Source organism: Camelus dromedarius, chromosome 14, assembly GCF_036321535.1.
Source record: "Camelus dromedarius isolate mCamDro1 chromosome 14, mCamDro1.pat, whole genome shotgun sequence".
Taxonomy (NCBI): domain Eukaryota; kingdom Metazoa; phylum Chordata; class Mammalia; order Artiodactyla; family Camelidae; genus Camelus; species Camelus dromedarius.
Genome location: NC_087449.1, coordinates 15,570,404 through 15,586,992, shown reverse-complemented (window position 1 = coordinate 15,586,992; position 16,589 = coordinate 15,570,404). Strand labels below are relative to the sequence as shown.

Sequence of the window (16,589 nt, the reverse complement as noted above, 5' to 3'; positions counted from 1 at the left end):
AAATTTTCTAACACATTCTCATTGGATTTCCTAAACACTATCAAGGCAGTTCATCCTTGCATGCATGCTCCAGCTTAGCTCCTCCTTCCAGTCCCATAGGTCCCTTCTGCCACCACCCCTACCCCAAATCCTCCACCCCACCGCTCCCACACCTCGGCTCTCTCCTCTGTTTGGTCCCTTTTTTTCTTCCCTTTCCACATCCAGCCTTTTCTCCTTAGTCATCATTTCCTTTACTGCACTTACATTCCTTAGAGATGTCATTATTTTAGCATTCATCCTCTTTGCCTTCATTAAAAACAATATTCAAAATAAATGTTCCTAAATTAATGCAACAGATTAGAACTTTAGGCTGTACCTTCCAGTTTCACTTTTCTTAAACTGTTTTCTGTAACCCTGTCAAAGTACATATGGAAGAAAGTTTGAAGCCAATTAGATGTGGATTCTAATCATAATTTTGACACTACCAAAGGCATGGCCTTAAGGAAAATTATTTTAAGCTTCTCAGCCTCAATTCCTCAGCTATAAGATGAAATATTAATACCATCATATAAGACTACTATGGAGACTGAATGAAATGAGGAATTCAAAGTACCTAGCTATGTTACCTTAGGGAAGTTGCTTAACCTTTCTGCGATTCAATTTCATGTTTAAAATGGTATGGGTATTATACTTAGCTCATTGGGTTGTGTGACAATTAGACAGGTTAACATATATTGCTTAGAACTAATGATATTTAAGTGTAACTTATTGTCGTTACCTTGTATCTAACACCATGCCTAACACTGAAAGATCTCCTATGGGTAGTTCTTTTCCACAAATGGGGTGCCAGTAAACATATTCTTAGGTTATTGACTTGTCCAAAGGAGTAACTGAACAATGTCTAGAAGACCTAACTGGACAGATGAAGAACATCCTAGAAAGGCAGAGTTGATAGGACATGGTGACTGATTTTACGAAGGGCTTGAAGGACAGGGAGGAATCAAGTTTGGTTCCCCAGGTTTTATTTGGGTCATTCAATTCATGGTGATATCCTGCACTAAGAGAAGCTTTGGCCAAGAAGAAGGAGGGCTCAGGATAGCATATGGTACAAGGACTAACAGCCCATGGCATTTAGCAAAGCAGAAGTTCAAGTTGGAAAGGTTTCCTGGAGCGGCAGGATAAAAGTAAGACTAGTGCATTGAAAACGGCACGGTCAGTAAAGAAGCAGAAGCAGTAAATTTTAAGAAAACACTTCAAGAATATTGACTATAAAGAGGAGGCGAGAAATAGGAAGTTGTCCAGAGGGTCACTTTGAAAAAGGCAGGATGTTGTCTCAGTAGCTACACTGATTATTCACAACCATAATGTTTCTTGAGATGCTACAGTTTGCCAAGTCCTAGGGGGCAAGGTACAATAAAACGGTTTAAGAATAGTTTTAATCTATCTGGGGGAAATAAGAGATACATAGGAAAAGAGGGAATAAGAAAAGAGAGCATATACTAAGTACCATATATGTAGAACTGAAAATAGTGTTACAGGCATTCCGTTTCGGAGCATTGACGTGGGCTAGACTGGAGGTGGGGACTCAGGTGGTCAGGAAAGGCCTGCGGGGAGGGGGCCGTGGAATGAATAGAGCTTCAGGCAGAGCAGCCAGTGATCAGAGGGGTGAAGTGAGACGCGTTTATTCAGCTCATCTCCTTATCTTTAATGGAAAGGTGGGTTTGTTCTAAAGCTTTCTCTGTGTTCAGCAGCATAGGAGATGCCAAATAAATATTAACCAAATGTTTGTTGAGTAAATACTGGTTATGTAGGAAGCTGACAGATAAGAATTTGCCTCGAATGAGGCTAAACAGGGGAAATTAAGGTCTTCAGTCTCAGAGAATTTATTCTGAGTCACATATTTGGGTCTGTTATTGAAAATAGCAAACAAAAATTTGGCCAGAGTAACGACAGAATTCAGTTCTATGGAGTTTGGAAAAAGTCACTGCTGAATATGACCACTCCATAAAATCCCCCATCATTCTAATTCTTTCTTTACCTTTACTTTTCTGGGATCAAGAAGAAAATTTAATTCAGTAAGAGTTTATGGATCAACAATAACTTCCCTGGCTTGTGGGTCTTACTCCTGGGGAGTTTATAATCATAATGGGGACAAGCGCTGTGAAAGCCAGACGAAGAAATCCGAAGAAGTGGGGATAATTATTTAGAGGAAAAGTTGGAGGTGAATTCAAACTTGGAGGAGACAACAGGGACAAAGTGAAGGAGAGAGGCGGGAAGGAGCCAGGGGGTATGGTGGGGACAGTCACACAGCATTGGCAAAGGGTTAGAACCAAGACAGCCCTAAACCGTCATGGTTGATCACTTACATTTCTGTGACTAATACTTCTATCCCATAGGGATGGACCATCTAGTGTCTTGAAAAAAAAAAAAAAACTAACAGCTCCTCTTCTCAGCAACTGAAGAGATGCTGAACGATTCAGCAAGTTTAAAAAAAAATAGACCCATGCATTTCTTTTGAATTTTCAAAGTGTCCTTGAAAGAAGGCATGCAGGATTAAGTCCATTTTTAACCTGCCCTTTTGCAGAGACACAGGGACTTTGTCTCCCTGTGCCCACTAAGTGGGGAAGGAGATACCGCAGTAAAAGCTGCAGTTTCAGAAGAGTCCCACAGGTAAGCGGCTTCCTTTCCTGAGTTACCTGCAAACCCCTGCCTCCTGCAGGACAGCAGACGGATTCCCTCGAAGCCATCCTTTTCTAAACACTCATCTTTGGCTCATCCTGAGAGTTAGAAGGAGAGGTTCCTCAGAGGTCGGGCTCTGTAGGAGCACAGCCTCTGTCTGTGGGAGACAGTCCCAAGTCTAAGGCCGCACTGATCAGTGCAGGAGATGTCATTTGTTGATGCAGCCCAGCTCTCAGCTGTTATCTTTGAGCTCAGCCCCGCTCTGCTCCACACACGTTCACCTACGGTGGGGTCTTTCAACCGGAAACTTGGCACACACAGTATCAGTGGTGCCTGTCATGCCGAGCTCAGAGATCTCTCATCTCTGCCTTATTTTTCACATATTTCTGCTCTTATTCTCTCCTATCTCTGGCCTTTTCTTTTTCCCCATTAGTGTCTAGGATTTAATTTTAACATGCAGAGATAGAAGCTTTATCACAGACCTTTTGTGTCTGAATCTTAAATAGATTCTCAGAAGGCCCAGAGTTAGTATTAGATCTGCTCTCTCTCTTTTATATATATATGTTTTCATTTAATTGTTTTTTTAGTGGGGAGTAATCAGGTTTATTTATCTATTTATTTTGACTGAGGGACTGAGGACTGAACCCAGGACCTCGTGCATGCTAAGCATGCACTCTACCACTGAGCTATCCCCTCCCTGCCAGATCTGCTCACTTAAACACGCGTGAGAAGAGTCCTCTTACACTTCTGGTGCAGGTGGATAGTCTGTAGTTGGTGCCCTTAGCATCTGCATCTATGTACTTACCATGGGCTGGAGACAAGCTTGGATCCTCAGAGATCAGGGAGAATGAAGTAAGGCAGGAAAACGAGCGGTTACCAGTCAGGAGATCTAATAGTGACCTTGGACAAAAACAGAGTTCTTCAAATTCTTCCTTTATAAGTAGATATTTTGATAATTTCTAACATCCTTTCAAATTCTAAAATATTGCTTGCTGTATCTCCTGTTTAAGTCCCCCGAGTTTCTGCCTCATAGATTTTCATACTATTTTCTTTGTTTTGTTTCTGCAGACTCCCATTCCCTCCTCGCAGGTAAATGCCCTGTGCATTTCAGGGCTTACATACAAAGCAGGGTTTGCATAAGAATCTTGCAGGTTTGGATATTTTTTTTAAATTAGTGTTCAGAAAAGTAAGCAGGAAGTAGTATTTAGATGATAGTGGAAGTAGCAAATGGTGGAAACTTTTTTGCTGCTTTTGGTTTTGTGAGTTTATTTTGGTAATCAAGCTAGTTAATTATTACTTTTCTACACTTTGTTGTCACATATCTTTGCCATTGTCATCCTTCCTTAAAGTTTTGACTATGGGCTTTGTGGGAAAAACTTTTCCCCGCTGTCCTCCTGTGACCTCCCTCACCGAAAGTTTCACAACCAACTGTCTGAAGTTGAAACCCTCTGCTCATCCATGGTCCCAATGCATTAGAAAAATGTTAGCCCCCGTGAAGGAAATACAGTCAATATGATGTTTTCCAAGATCCTTCTCCCTTTTTCCATTTTAAGTTAAAATGAATGATATATAATGAATGCATATCTGTTGATGTCTGTGATGTCATCTTGATGGTCACTTTCTCATTCCAAAAGGTTCTGTTTTGCAGTTTGGGTACCTGAGATTCATGATAAGATTATGTCCTGTTAAGAAGGATAAGCAATAACTCCGGCCATACCTAGAAAGGGAAATGATACTCGCTTGTTGCTTCCAGGGCACTGGCTCGCAGAAGGCTCACGATCGACATGTATGCGTGGTTAGATTTATTCAGTCATTATCACTGCTCCCCTCGCAGTTCACGGTGCTGAGCAAATAGTGAGTGAAGACTAGGGTGTTTTTTCACATTACCCACAATAAGTGGGTTTAACCACAATACAAATCTGATAATCCACCTCTTCAATCCCACTGGCAATGGGACAAATCCGGCAGCTTTAGAAGTAAGCCTTCAAATATACTTCTCCTGACAGACTGGAGTTTGTTTTAAGAAAAGTCAAGGTTCTGCAGTCCTTTGCATTTATTGGAGTTTTCTGTTTCCATGGTTTCCAAGCGTTCACTGAAATTAGGCTTCCAGTGTTTAGAAGTTCACGATACGGGACTTTGGTAAATTCCTCTCTCTTACCTGGGTTATGTCTAAGATCAGTATATTGCTATTCCTGAATGAGTTTGGGGCAGGCGGATGTACTGTTCTGTGGACGTGGTTGCTTCCCCTGCAGGCCTTTTCAAAGAACCAAGGGTAGATGCAAGTCAGTCTGTATGAAGCCAAACCAAGGTCACTTTCCGGCAGCATGAAAAAATAAAATTACAGTTCCTATTCTGAGCAAAGAACTACCTTCAAAGAGATTAATAGAGAAATCTAGGCTTGCGCTTCTCTGGCCTTTGGCAAAGAGCGTGGCCTGATAAAATAAAAACTCAAAACTCAGTTCCAGTGGTTTCACATTTCTTGCAGAAGAACAACAACAAAACTTCCTGGTGGTGGTAGGCACCCTGGAGAAGTTTATGTTGAGCTCCAAGGTAGAAAGGAGGAGTCATCAAGGATACAGGTAGAGGCTTTATTTGGCTGTGAAGCAGAGTGTGTGATTTCTGATGTTACTGCACAATTGTTACGAGGTTTTTATGTGCAGCACAAATTGTGAGAGACCCTCAAGGGGTTGCTGACAGTCCAGTCACCACATTACATATGAAATCAGTAAGTAACAATAAGTTATCTGAACCCAAATGTGCTATCTCCATTATTCGGGCCTTAAACCCAGGACCTCCAGCAGTTACCCCTCATGAAGATAATGAGGTTTTGATTAGTTTTCGTTACCTAATGAAGTAAGAAGCAGAGATGGGGGAAAAAATCAAAGGCAGAAATACCAGAAAAGGGAGACTATGAGAATATGTCTAAAAGAGAAGTAGCTAATCTGGGTGACTTGGAAGTACTTTTTAGGAAAGGGTACAAAGCTCCAAAGCAAGTAGACGTGAGTTGCACTGCATTTCAGGGGTCTAGTTAGCACCTTGGATAACACTTGAAGCAAATTGGAAGCAGTTCAAGGTATGGGGATCACCTGCTCAGAGGTAGGGAAGCTGCATTGAATTTGGCAGTGGTGAGAGTTCCAGAGGGGTTCTCAGGATGGCTGGAGAGGAGAGAATAGTGTAGTTGCCTCTGCTGGAGGTCGAGCAGGCCGTACTCCCCAGGGAGGCGTCTGCAGCGTCAGGCAGCATCACCGTCCCACTGGCGAACGTGGCAGCAGGCAGAGGCAGGACTCCTCAGCTTTGGGTCTGAGTGATTGCTTGTCAGGCAGATGTGTTTGTAAACTAATGACTTTCACAGTGTGATGAGATTGAAAATGAAGCCTAATTGCTTCCACTGATTTAACCCTTGGAATGCTTCCAGGCATGCCGATAGCCATGTGTCTTTAATCATGTCAGTTAATCACCTTCAGGCACATACCGGGAAACAGTGGCTTATAGGAAGTCTGGGAAGCATTGCTGTTCAGTTACGAGGTTTACAGTCTGGGGCTGTCATCTCTTCAAATAAGGACACTGAGAAGTTGGCCATGGTGCCCTTAAAGTAGTGTTTGTTAGTAGCAACTGACACAGGCAATTACATGGTTCTATAATTCAGAAAAAAAAAAAAGAATTAATATTTATGTGGGTTTTTTTAAGTGGCTTAAAAAAAACTCTTAATGGTAGTGGAGTGCAGGTAGCAAGTCACCTTGATCCATCTACAGCCACCATGAACTTCAGTCTGGCTCTGGAAGAAAGTCCGAATTGGAAAATGGTCTAATACAGGCTGGTCTGATTAACAGTGACAATTAGTACTGGACTATAGTGCGTGACCAACTGATTATGACTCATCTGAGCACTTTAGGTAAATTTTCAATACAGGCAATTAAAATGAAAAGGCTTGTGATGCTTACATAATGACTTCATTAAATTAATTCAGTTCTGAGGTTGGAAAATTTTTTCTTTTGTCGCAAGAAGCCAGCAGAATTTAAATTCCATTCACTTTTGTTCAAAAAAAAAAACTTTTAAGTGAGAAAACACTTAAAAGATATAAACACATACACACGTACACACACAGCCCACGTTGAAAACAGCTTATTCTTTTCCGAAAGCGGACTGTGCTACTGTGGAAGACGGAACTGAAGGTCAGAGCATGGGTTGTATTCGCATCACTTATTTGGACGAAGTAGATCTTACCCTCAGTTATATTCTGTATTCTGCTAAGTGCATGCATTGTTAAGGTTAAAAGAACTTTATTGTGGAGCAATCTGTAAGGGACAGACACTTCAGAGAGATAAATATTCAGTTCTGTTACATAAACAATTGGCCCAAATCATTTGCTTCATGATAAAAGACAAAGCTGGAGCCAAGTCCAAACACCGCAGTACCAGTGCAGCCAGGGGAACAAGATTCCTTTCGGTGAAATGCAGTCATTCAATCAAAGCCGCAATCTCTTTGTAGCATTAGACAATGGGAATGGAAGAAGAAGAGACTCTCTAGGGCCAAGAGTGAGTTGAAATATTCCATAAAAAAGTCGGTTTCTATTGTGGGTCTTGATTCAGGACTCGTCACTGAATACCTGACATGTACACAGCTGTCTAGCTCAGATTTACATTTACATTGCATTTACGTTGTACAGGTGCTCTGTAAGCTAGGTCTTATGTGTATTAATAATAACCAACACCTCGTTAGCAGTTCACAGCTCGCAAAATTCCATATGTTATGTCTTTTAATTTCCTTAATTCCTCTCACAATTTTTAAAGAAAGGAAGACTCAAAAATATTAAGTATTATAATTTGTCCAGAATCACAGGACTAGAACCAGTAGAAACCAGGTGTTCTGACTTTCGGTCCTTGCCTTGCATACCCTCTCCTGTCCCTCCTGTACTACTTTATTAATGATCTTTTTCAGTATTCTCATGTTCACTGTATTCTTCTCTAGGTCACTCACCATGGAAACCACTTTAAATTCTAGCTTATGTATGGTAAAGTCTCTTCCTTTTAGTTTGCATTTCATCCCCACCCCCCGTCAGACTGTGTTCTCTCTGAAGGCAGGCGCTGCAGTTTGTAGCACAAAACTAGGCCCTCACAGCTGGAAGAGTAAACCTGAGCAGCCCTCACAGGGGCCTCATCGCAGCGTATCCTTTCCCTGGCCCTGCAGGACGACCAAAGGCAGCCGGAAAGCCCTCGGAGCTGCTGGTGCCGCTCGGATGACCCGACGCACTCACCAGCCGAGCAACTTGCTTCTGAGCTGACGCCTCATTTGACACAGCAAAATCTCAAGTTAGCAAATAGCACAGGCTTTCAGAATCCCACTCATCCAGATTGAATCAAAATGTTAAATCCAGAAATACCAAAAATTACTGTGAGAATTAAGGACTTGTTGACCATTAGGACCTTTAACGTCTGTTCATGGTTTCACCAAACTCCTCGGTGGCACTTCACCCTGAACCATGTGTCTGGAGGGTTTGGAAGGCAAGCGTGTGTGATGTGGGCGTGCACGCAGTTTTGTGTGTACGTGTTGGTGTATTACAGTAGCTGGTCTCCATTTCCTCCTCCCTCTCAGGGCAGCCTCTCTCATCTCCAGCCCTTCACCTCTCCCGGGTTCCTCTCCCAGGTCATAGGACTTGGACTAAGGCGCAGCTCTGACAATCACTGACGGATTTGCTTGCCTGTCAAATTCATGCTTCCACCATGTGTTATCATGTGCATGAAGCTGCTCTGTAAAGCACCGTATGTGACAGCAGACCGCCTCTCCCCAGAATCTTACACAAAAGCAAAGAGATAAAAAATGAGCCTCCAGAGTGGTCTTCCAGGGGAGTGTAAGTCTCAGGATTCCCATCACCTTTCTTTTATTTCTCTCTTCTGAGCTTGATGATAGTCTCCCAGGCACTGAGACTCTTCCTGTGCCTGGCTTCCTTCCCAGCTTGGACTGCAAGTACCCTGTTCACAGTGAGCGTGCTTCGTTCCCTGCACACGACACATCCATCACACTCTGGAACAGAGTGTCAGTGTCTCTCGGTGGAACAGAGGTCGGTTAGATCAATTTCCATGCAGACTGTCGACTTCAGTCTCACTGCCTTACAGTCATGCACTGAACGCAGGTATGTGGTGCACTAGCTGGTAGACTTCTCTTTCCCCAGCAACATTTCTGGAATTTCTGCCCAAGACATCTGTTGGACTAAGGTTTTGGTCCAATAGTTTTGGCTCCTCAGGGCCTGTCTAGAACATGCAGGGGTCACCTTCTCCTAAACAGGCAGGCTTTGGAGACTGAAATTTGGCTGCTGGCTTCACTTCTTACCAGCTGTGATACTGGCCACCTTATGTAACCACTCTGAGCCTCAGTTCTCCATCGTGCAATACTAACCACATGGTGGCTCCATGAGGAATGGGAGAATCTCGAAAGCACCAGTGCCGGCCCACCGGAGGCTCTCATGCAATATTTCATCACTTCTCTCTTTACTGCCACCTTTTTTGTTACTGCCAGACCACGCCCACAATTTTCATTATTCTCACTCTTCTCAAAATTTTCAGTTCAATATATCTCAGTAATGAACTCTTAAACTCATCACTAATGTTATCCTTGCTGGCTTCAACTCCATGGTTATCTCTTTCCCTGAGAACTGACTCTGATGCTCATGACCCTTCAGATGACCTCTCTGACCCTGGCAGACACCCACTTGGAGGCACTGGTCCTGTCACTGATTGGCACAGATTCGTCTGTGTCATCCCTACCTGTCCCCCTCCATTTATTTCACTCCAGACAAGAAATATGGCTTAGCACTAACCAAAAAGATGAATGGATGAATCTTAGAGGTAGTTCTAAAAATTTGTTTTCTTTGTTACTGTGTGTTTAGAGAAGGAGTGGACAAACCCAAAAGACTGTGGGTGAAAAGAACATTGCATTTTATTCCAGCACTTCCCAAAATGCTCTCGCTCTGCTATGTCATTTTCTTAGCATCCTTCTTGACATTTGGACCCATTTGCTGCTATGAACTCATATTGTCTTTATGTTCCTAAGTTGTCACTGCATCTTTGTTCTGTTTAATTTGTTATTGTTTGTTAAGGACACAAGAGTTCACTATGAATGTTATTTCAGTTTGATGAAAATAATCATTATTTATCTGGTGAGTCCAATCTTGCCAAACACAACAATGACTTTTTTTTTTGCTTTTATTTATCTAGTTTATTTACAAATTTTAAATAAGGTATAATTTACTTAAAGAAAATTCACCCTTTTTGCTGTGCAGTTCTGTGATTTTTGACAAATGTATAAAGTCATGTAATCACCACCATAATTAAGACACAGGACATTTCATCACCCCCCCAAATTTCCAGGTGCCCCTTTGTCGTCAACCCTCCCCCAACCCCATCCCCTGGACACCTCCGATTTGTGGCTTTCTGTCCCTAAAGTTTTGCGTTTTCTGGAATTATCATGTAAATCTAATCATCTGTTTCATAGCTTTTTTGATTTTGGCTTTTTTTTTCCACTTAGTGAATGCATTTGCCCTTCACCCATGGTACTGTAATGTGTAATAGCTCATTCCTTTTTATTGCCAAGTAATATTCCATTGTAGGGAAGAAGTACTTTTTTTACCCATTCCCCATTAAAGAACATTTGAGATGTTTCCAGCTTTAGGCAATTTGAATTATGTCCGTATAAGCATTTTTCATTTGAACTTCCAGAGAGTTCTTGATGCTGCAGAGTTCTTTAACATGACAGCGTCATTCTCATAGCATGTATTAATTGGTGACTTACAGTTAAAGAGAACATCTTGGAGGTTTTTCCTTTGACATCCTCAATTACTTCTACAGTGGGCTCTTCCAAGCAAAGTGACCTTGAACACATTCTACAGTTTCAGTAGTTGAAAAGAGGATTAGGTGTATGGCACAAAAGTAAAATTCAATAATGATGGAGATAAGGGAAGTTCAAGAGCAATCTTCTTATAATGCTTAACTCAGCACCTGAAAGTGCGTATATAAAAGATTGAGTATCATACTGGAATTATTCGGACTAGAAAATGACTTTTAAAAATTTCCTTTTTTAATCACGAAACAAAAATGAGGATAGAATGGATAAATAAATATAGCGTGGCTTTTGTGCACTAAAACAAATCCAGTGGGAGGTCTCCTAATGCTGAAGTGACTTGTTTAGAAGCCAAATGTGAAATGAGCATAAAGCAAGGCATTCAGTAAGAAGCGCCCAGAGACCCTCTTGGGTCACAGTATGTTTGTCCATAAGATATCTCAGGACTCAGTTCACCGCTATGTGGGAGAAATGACCCCTCTTTGGACTGCCCCAGCCTTGATTTACTTCTTGAAGAGGACGGTCTTAATCTAACTTGAGTTCTGGTTTAGAAAGGAGGCTTTGATGACCTTTATATGTCTTCCTCCTCAAGACTTGAAAAAGCAGTTTAGCTGGACTCATTTCACAGGCCTTAAAACATTCCTTTGTCCTGGGATTATAGCCAGGACATACTGACTAAGACGCTGTCCATCAAGAGTCCTTTTACTAAGTTCGTGTCAGACCCTGCCTTGGGCTGTCCTTGTGCCTAGGGTTCCAGCAAGCTGTTCCCTTGCTCTGATCTAAGACACTCTCAGATACCTTTTACCGTTGCCTGTAACCAAAGTTTGTTAGCAAATCAACTCCAAGGAGCTGAAAAACTTATCTTCAGCTAATGAGTCTTCTGACAAGTTTAAAGCTTTATCTAAAGTAGAATACTCTATATACTTTCAAAGTCAGGTATGAGATGATCACATTTTATAAATATTCCTTTTGAATTAGCAAAACTAAGAAAATCAGACTCACTAATCTGAAGTGCCTGTTAGCCTTTTGGGACTTGTTTAGCCTCCAGGGTGAACAAATGATGATTATTGTCCTCTTCCTTGAGAGGCCATTCAGATTAGGAAATAGTAAAGTTGACTCAAAATCTACTTTTTTTTTTTTTTTTACAGTCACAATATTCTCCTCTATGAAGATGGGCATGCTGTGGTGGCAGATTTTGGAGGTGAGATTCCATGAATAATACCTCCAAATGACATGCTTCTTTCTTCACCCCTCGTTGGCCGATACTAGATGAGGAATCTGAAAGCAGATTTCACACCGAGGGCTATACTTCTCCAAATCATCCAAATTTCAGTGACCCTGAATTTTAAAAGGCTATCATTTATTTTGAGTTTTTCCTCTTTCATATATATCTTCAGCTAAAAGAAAGGAAGTGAGAATTTAAGTATGATACAGGTTTCTTGGGGTTTCAAAATTTTAGCTGTAATCTTCAACCTTGGTTTTAAAATACTTCCTTTGACATGAGTTTGTTTTCTGCTTCCCTCAGAATCAAGATTTCTACAGTCTGTGGATGAAGACAACATGACAAAACAACCCGGGGTTTGCCACTGCTCATGTTCCCAATAATTACGAAACAATTAAAATGTGTAAAGTCAGCAGGAGAGGCAGGGCCATGAGAGCAGCTTTAACGAAGAAACGTCCTTGTCCCGAGATAATGTTTTATGTTTTTATTTTTAGTAAGCCCCCAAAAGAATAATTTCAAGGTTCTGTTAGAGAAATAGAGTAGATATGTATTTGGAAAACGGTACAGAAAAAAATAACGTAATTCGTTTCAAAAATAATTGAAAAGTACATAGTGGGCATGGATAATTGGCTTTCATGTTTAGATCTCCTTATTAAGTGGCAGAGTTAGCATTTAATAGGTAACCATCAAATTCACAGTGCATCTGCACCCATTAATGATTCATAGTTTTCCACTTTAACATCATAAGGCAATAGGCGGTATAGTCAAATATTAATATTTAAGGAAAATACAAATCACAACATCTGGAGCAAGCCTAATTGTGCAAGAAGTGTCTGCCTTCAGATTGGCCATCTGCCTTCTCCTGTCCCCTCCCTAAAAAAAAGTGCACTTTTCTTTCCAAACCAGCTGTGTCACTCACTCACCCAAGCTTACTTTTCCTGCTTCTGCTCACACCGCACTTACTCACTTTCTCCATTTCTGTTTCTCTTCTTTTTTAAAGCCCATCTCAAACTCTCATTTACCACTACTTCATTCCGGGTCCGTCCTCTTTATCTCGTCTGGACCATTGTTCTAGGCTTCTAACTCCATTCCTCTCTTCCAGTTCATTCTTTGCAACATCAGCCAAGTGCTGTATTCTAACAACTCACCTCTTCCTGTAAATTACCAATGATGCTTGAAGTGTTATGCCTCCCCCCCAAGTCCCCACCCACGAATCCAGCCCCAAGGCTCCTCTGGGACCTCCTCTCCCACTGCCCATTCTCTCAAGTCCCCTGTGTCCCAGCACACAGGCCGTCTGGCTATTCCCCAAGCATGCCATCACTGTCACAGCCCCGTGACTTTGCTGGTGTCATATTCTCTGCCTGCAGAGCCCTTCACTGCACCCCAACTGGAGGAAGTCTACTCACCTTGCATGGCCCAGGAAATTTTATCCATTTTAAGTACCTTCCCTCCTGCAAACTAACCCCTCTCCTGCCTCCTCCCCATACACTTTTTCTCTCTGTGCTTTTGTAGCACTTTGCACTGCTAGATGGCACTCTTAATCTTTCAGCAAACACATATCGAGGGTATCAGGCATTGTACAAAGGGCCAGGAAATCAAAATGCAAATAAAAACTTAGTCCTTGATCTCAAGTAACTCATTTTGTACTGGGGAAAACATGTAATAAGCAGGTAAGATTTAAAGCCATGTGGACATTCAGTGATGGGGAAGTGACGAAGCATACTGGGAGTTCTGGTGGAATGAACAGGAATAAGTCAAAATCGGGGAGAATGGAAGGGGGCTGTCCGGCAGAGAACAGCGTGAGCAAAGCCACAGGGGAGGATGAGAAACACCAAGACTTCCCAGGGGACTTCAAACAGCTCAACATTGTTGGTACACTGTGTGAGGAAGAGAATGTGAGAGATGAGTTAGAGAGGAAGGCAGAAACCACACCATGGACCACGTTGCATTGTAAGTAGGATTGAGCATGCTGCTTCCCCAATTAGATTTCACTCTTTCTTTCAACAAGTGCTTATGGAACACCTCCCAGATGCCAGACATTCTTCGAGGAACTGGGGATACTGTAGTGAATAAAATAAGGTTCTTGTGTTTATGGAGCTAAAAATTCCAATAGAAGAAGGTAAACATTGAACAAAATAACAAAATATGTATCAAGTGGTGATAAGTGTTGTGAAGAAAAAGCAAAGCAGAGTATATAAATAGAGGGTGATGGGCATGCCATTCAGATGAGTGAAATGAAAGACACATTTGGTAAGAGGCCTATGCCAGAGTTATCCATGAAAGAGAAGAGCAGTGTAGAAGGGTTAACAGTAAGTGCAAAGGCCCCGAGGCAGGAGAGTGCTTTGTGTGTTCAAAGCCAGAGTGACTGGAGTAGAATAAGCAAAGAGGAGAATGGTAGGATGTGAGGGAGGTGGGAAGAGTGAGTCTTTTTTTTTTTTTTTTTTTTTTTTTATTTGACAGGACACACAGACCTTATCTAGTACACGGGACATGCAGATAGCTAACTCAGTGGTTCTCAAGCACAGCCGCACATCGAAGTCACTTTGGAAACTTTGTAAAAGCATCCATCCTGAATCCAGCCCCCAGAATTTCTGATCTCAGTAGCCTGGGTTTGACCTTGGGTCCGTGTGTCTTTTAAAAGTTCCCCCAGATGATTCTAAAATGCAGCCAGTTGAGATTCTCTGACTAAGTAAACTTTTGCTGAATGAAATTGGGTTGATTTTCACCAGTGTCACCAGCAATGTTCTCTTATCCTGGCTGTGGAGTCTTTCAGCACCATTCGAGGTTTATGTTGAAGGCTATTTAGCTTCTTACTAGTTCTGTGGCCTTATGGAAGTTTGCTAATTACTCTCTTACCTCCCTGTGAAAAAACGGGAATCCTGTATGCCTGCTCCCACTTACGCAGTGCTGTGACACAACACAGAATCAGCTGTGTAAACGGAGGCTATTTGGAACGTGAAAGCTCATGTGGGAGAATTGCATACAAGCACCATAATCGGAATAAAGATATTCTTGGAAAGCTGTAATTATACATGATTTCAAACTGATGTAGACACTTCAGAAGAATTATCAGCAGGCAGCACTATGCACAGAATTTCAGTAAGAGTAATAAAAGAATACCAGTTTCCTTCCGTAGAGATACAAAGAAAGAAGATATTTGGCAAAGTTTATTGATATGATTATGAAGCCATGAGGTTGGAGAGGCTGGAAGGGCCTGCCTCCTCCGTTTTGCCCTTGAGGAATCTGAGGTCCAGGATGTGTAAGAGACTTGCCCAGAGCTGCTCAAATAGTCAGTGGTAGGTCCAGAACTAGAATTCTCATCTCCTAACTCAAAATCTGGTGCTTTTTTTCCCCCCCAAACCACAAATAAATTTATGCATTTGCATCCCAGAATGGAAACTTACATTTAAAAATGAAAAATATATAACTGCAAGTGAAAAGAATGTAAGTAATGCCATTAAGACATGAGGATAGAACTTTGTACAGAGAACTTTGTGAAGTTTTATGGCCTTGCTTTCTGGAATATTGTACAAACAGCATTCAGAAATAACACAACTGGGTGGACAAAGGAAATATGACAAGCCTGATCCTGCCAGTGAGGAATCTGCTCTGTAGAAATATTTGGGCACTCCCCGTGGCCCTTTCTCTCCTCAGTCATGTGGGCACTATTTACAGGTCTAATTCAGTGACTTCCTAAATCACAACCTGGAAGTCTAAAGGAAGGAAGCCTCCTCCCACAATGTGTGATTCGCCCCCAGGGAGGCATAGAGTTCCTGGATGAATCCACGGATGGCTACTCAGAAGCCTTTAAGGCTTCCCAGGGAAAGATGCTCAGAGATAAATAAATTTTTTTTAATGCTGCTGCTGTGACCACCATTTTATAAGAGGCAGGGTTATTTGATGATTAATATTGTTGCAATGTTTTTGGAAGAATTACGGATTTCATGATTTTCCAATGATTAAAAAAAAAAAGCCCTTAGGAATACTAAACAGCAGCAGTAAACACGCTGTTTATGCATAAACACGCCCATTTACTGCACGCACTGAGGGCACTATCAACGTCACTTTACGTTTACATTTTTGAGAACATAGAGAGAACACTTAATAAATCCTCACTAAGAAGAACACGATCCCACAGTAGCAGAACTAAATGCTTGCTGAATGACTTGTGGATGTTTTTTGCCCTGCAGAACCTCCGCTGGATGGCTCCTGAGGTGTTCACACAGTGCACACGCTACACCATCAAAGCTGACGTCTTCAGCTACGCTCTGTGTCTGTGGGAACTTCTTACCGGCGAAATTCCATTCGCTCATCTCAAGCCAGGTAAGCCATTAAAGTTGCTCTGTTTTCCAGAGTTCTGTGCATTTTCACAGACGCGAGAAACATTTTTTTTCCCCAAAAATGCCTATTCTTGGTGGGTTGATAAGGTAAGAGGTAAGGAAGAAGTCTCAAATTGTTTTAAGGTGTGTGCCCAATCCGAATTTAATGACCTATGTGATTTTAGACACAGGCATACAGAAGTGTAGGCAGTAGATTTTATTATTCAAGTTGAGGGCTTTGATTTATCTGTTGTTAGTAAAACAAGCAAATGACTGTGGCCATGTGGTGCAAATAATGTGGACAATGCAATGTTTATTTTTTGAGATTAGATGTTAGAAGTGCCTTTTTTAGTGTGTATATAGTGTGTATATCGGGGTGAACTGAACATAGCAGCATATAAAAATAACCTATCAGGATGACTTTCTGCTTGTCTCATATTATGCAAAAGAAAATCACTTTGTAATATATATATATATATATATATGTATTTGTAATATATATTACAAATATTGATACATTCCAAACACGGTGCTTTGTGAGCTTATAATGTTGCTGT

The 16,589-nt window shown here is 41.6% G+C and overlaps 1 protein-coding gene across 1 annotated transcript in view; it reads left to right on the top strand.

Moving 5' to 3' along the window:
• The window catches only part of TNNI3K (TNNI3 interacting kinase), a 258,488-nt gene that overhangs the window by 149,835 nt on the left and 92,064 nt on the right, over window positions 1-16,589 (top strand). The window contains exons 18-20 of the mRNA XM_010989036.3: window positions 11,640-11,692; window positions 12,017-12,069; window positions 15,904-16,036. Of these exons, the coding sequence (XP_010987338.1) occupies window positions 11,640-11,692; window positions 12,017-12,069; window positions 15,904-16,036 (239 nt within the window). The remainder of the gene's footprint in view (window positions 1-11,639; window positions 11,693-12,016; window positions 12,070-15,903; window positions 16,037-16,589) is intronic.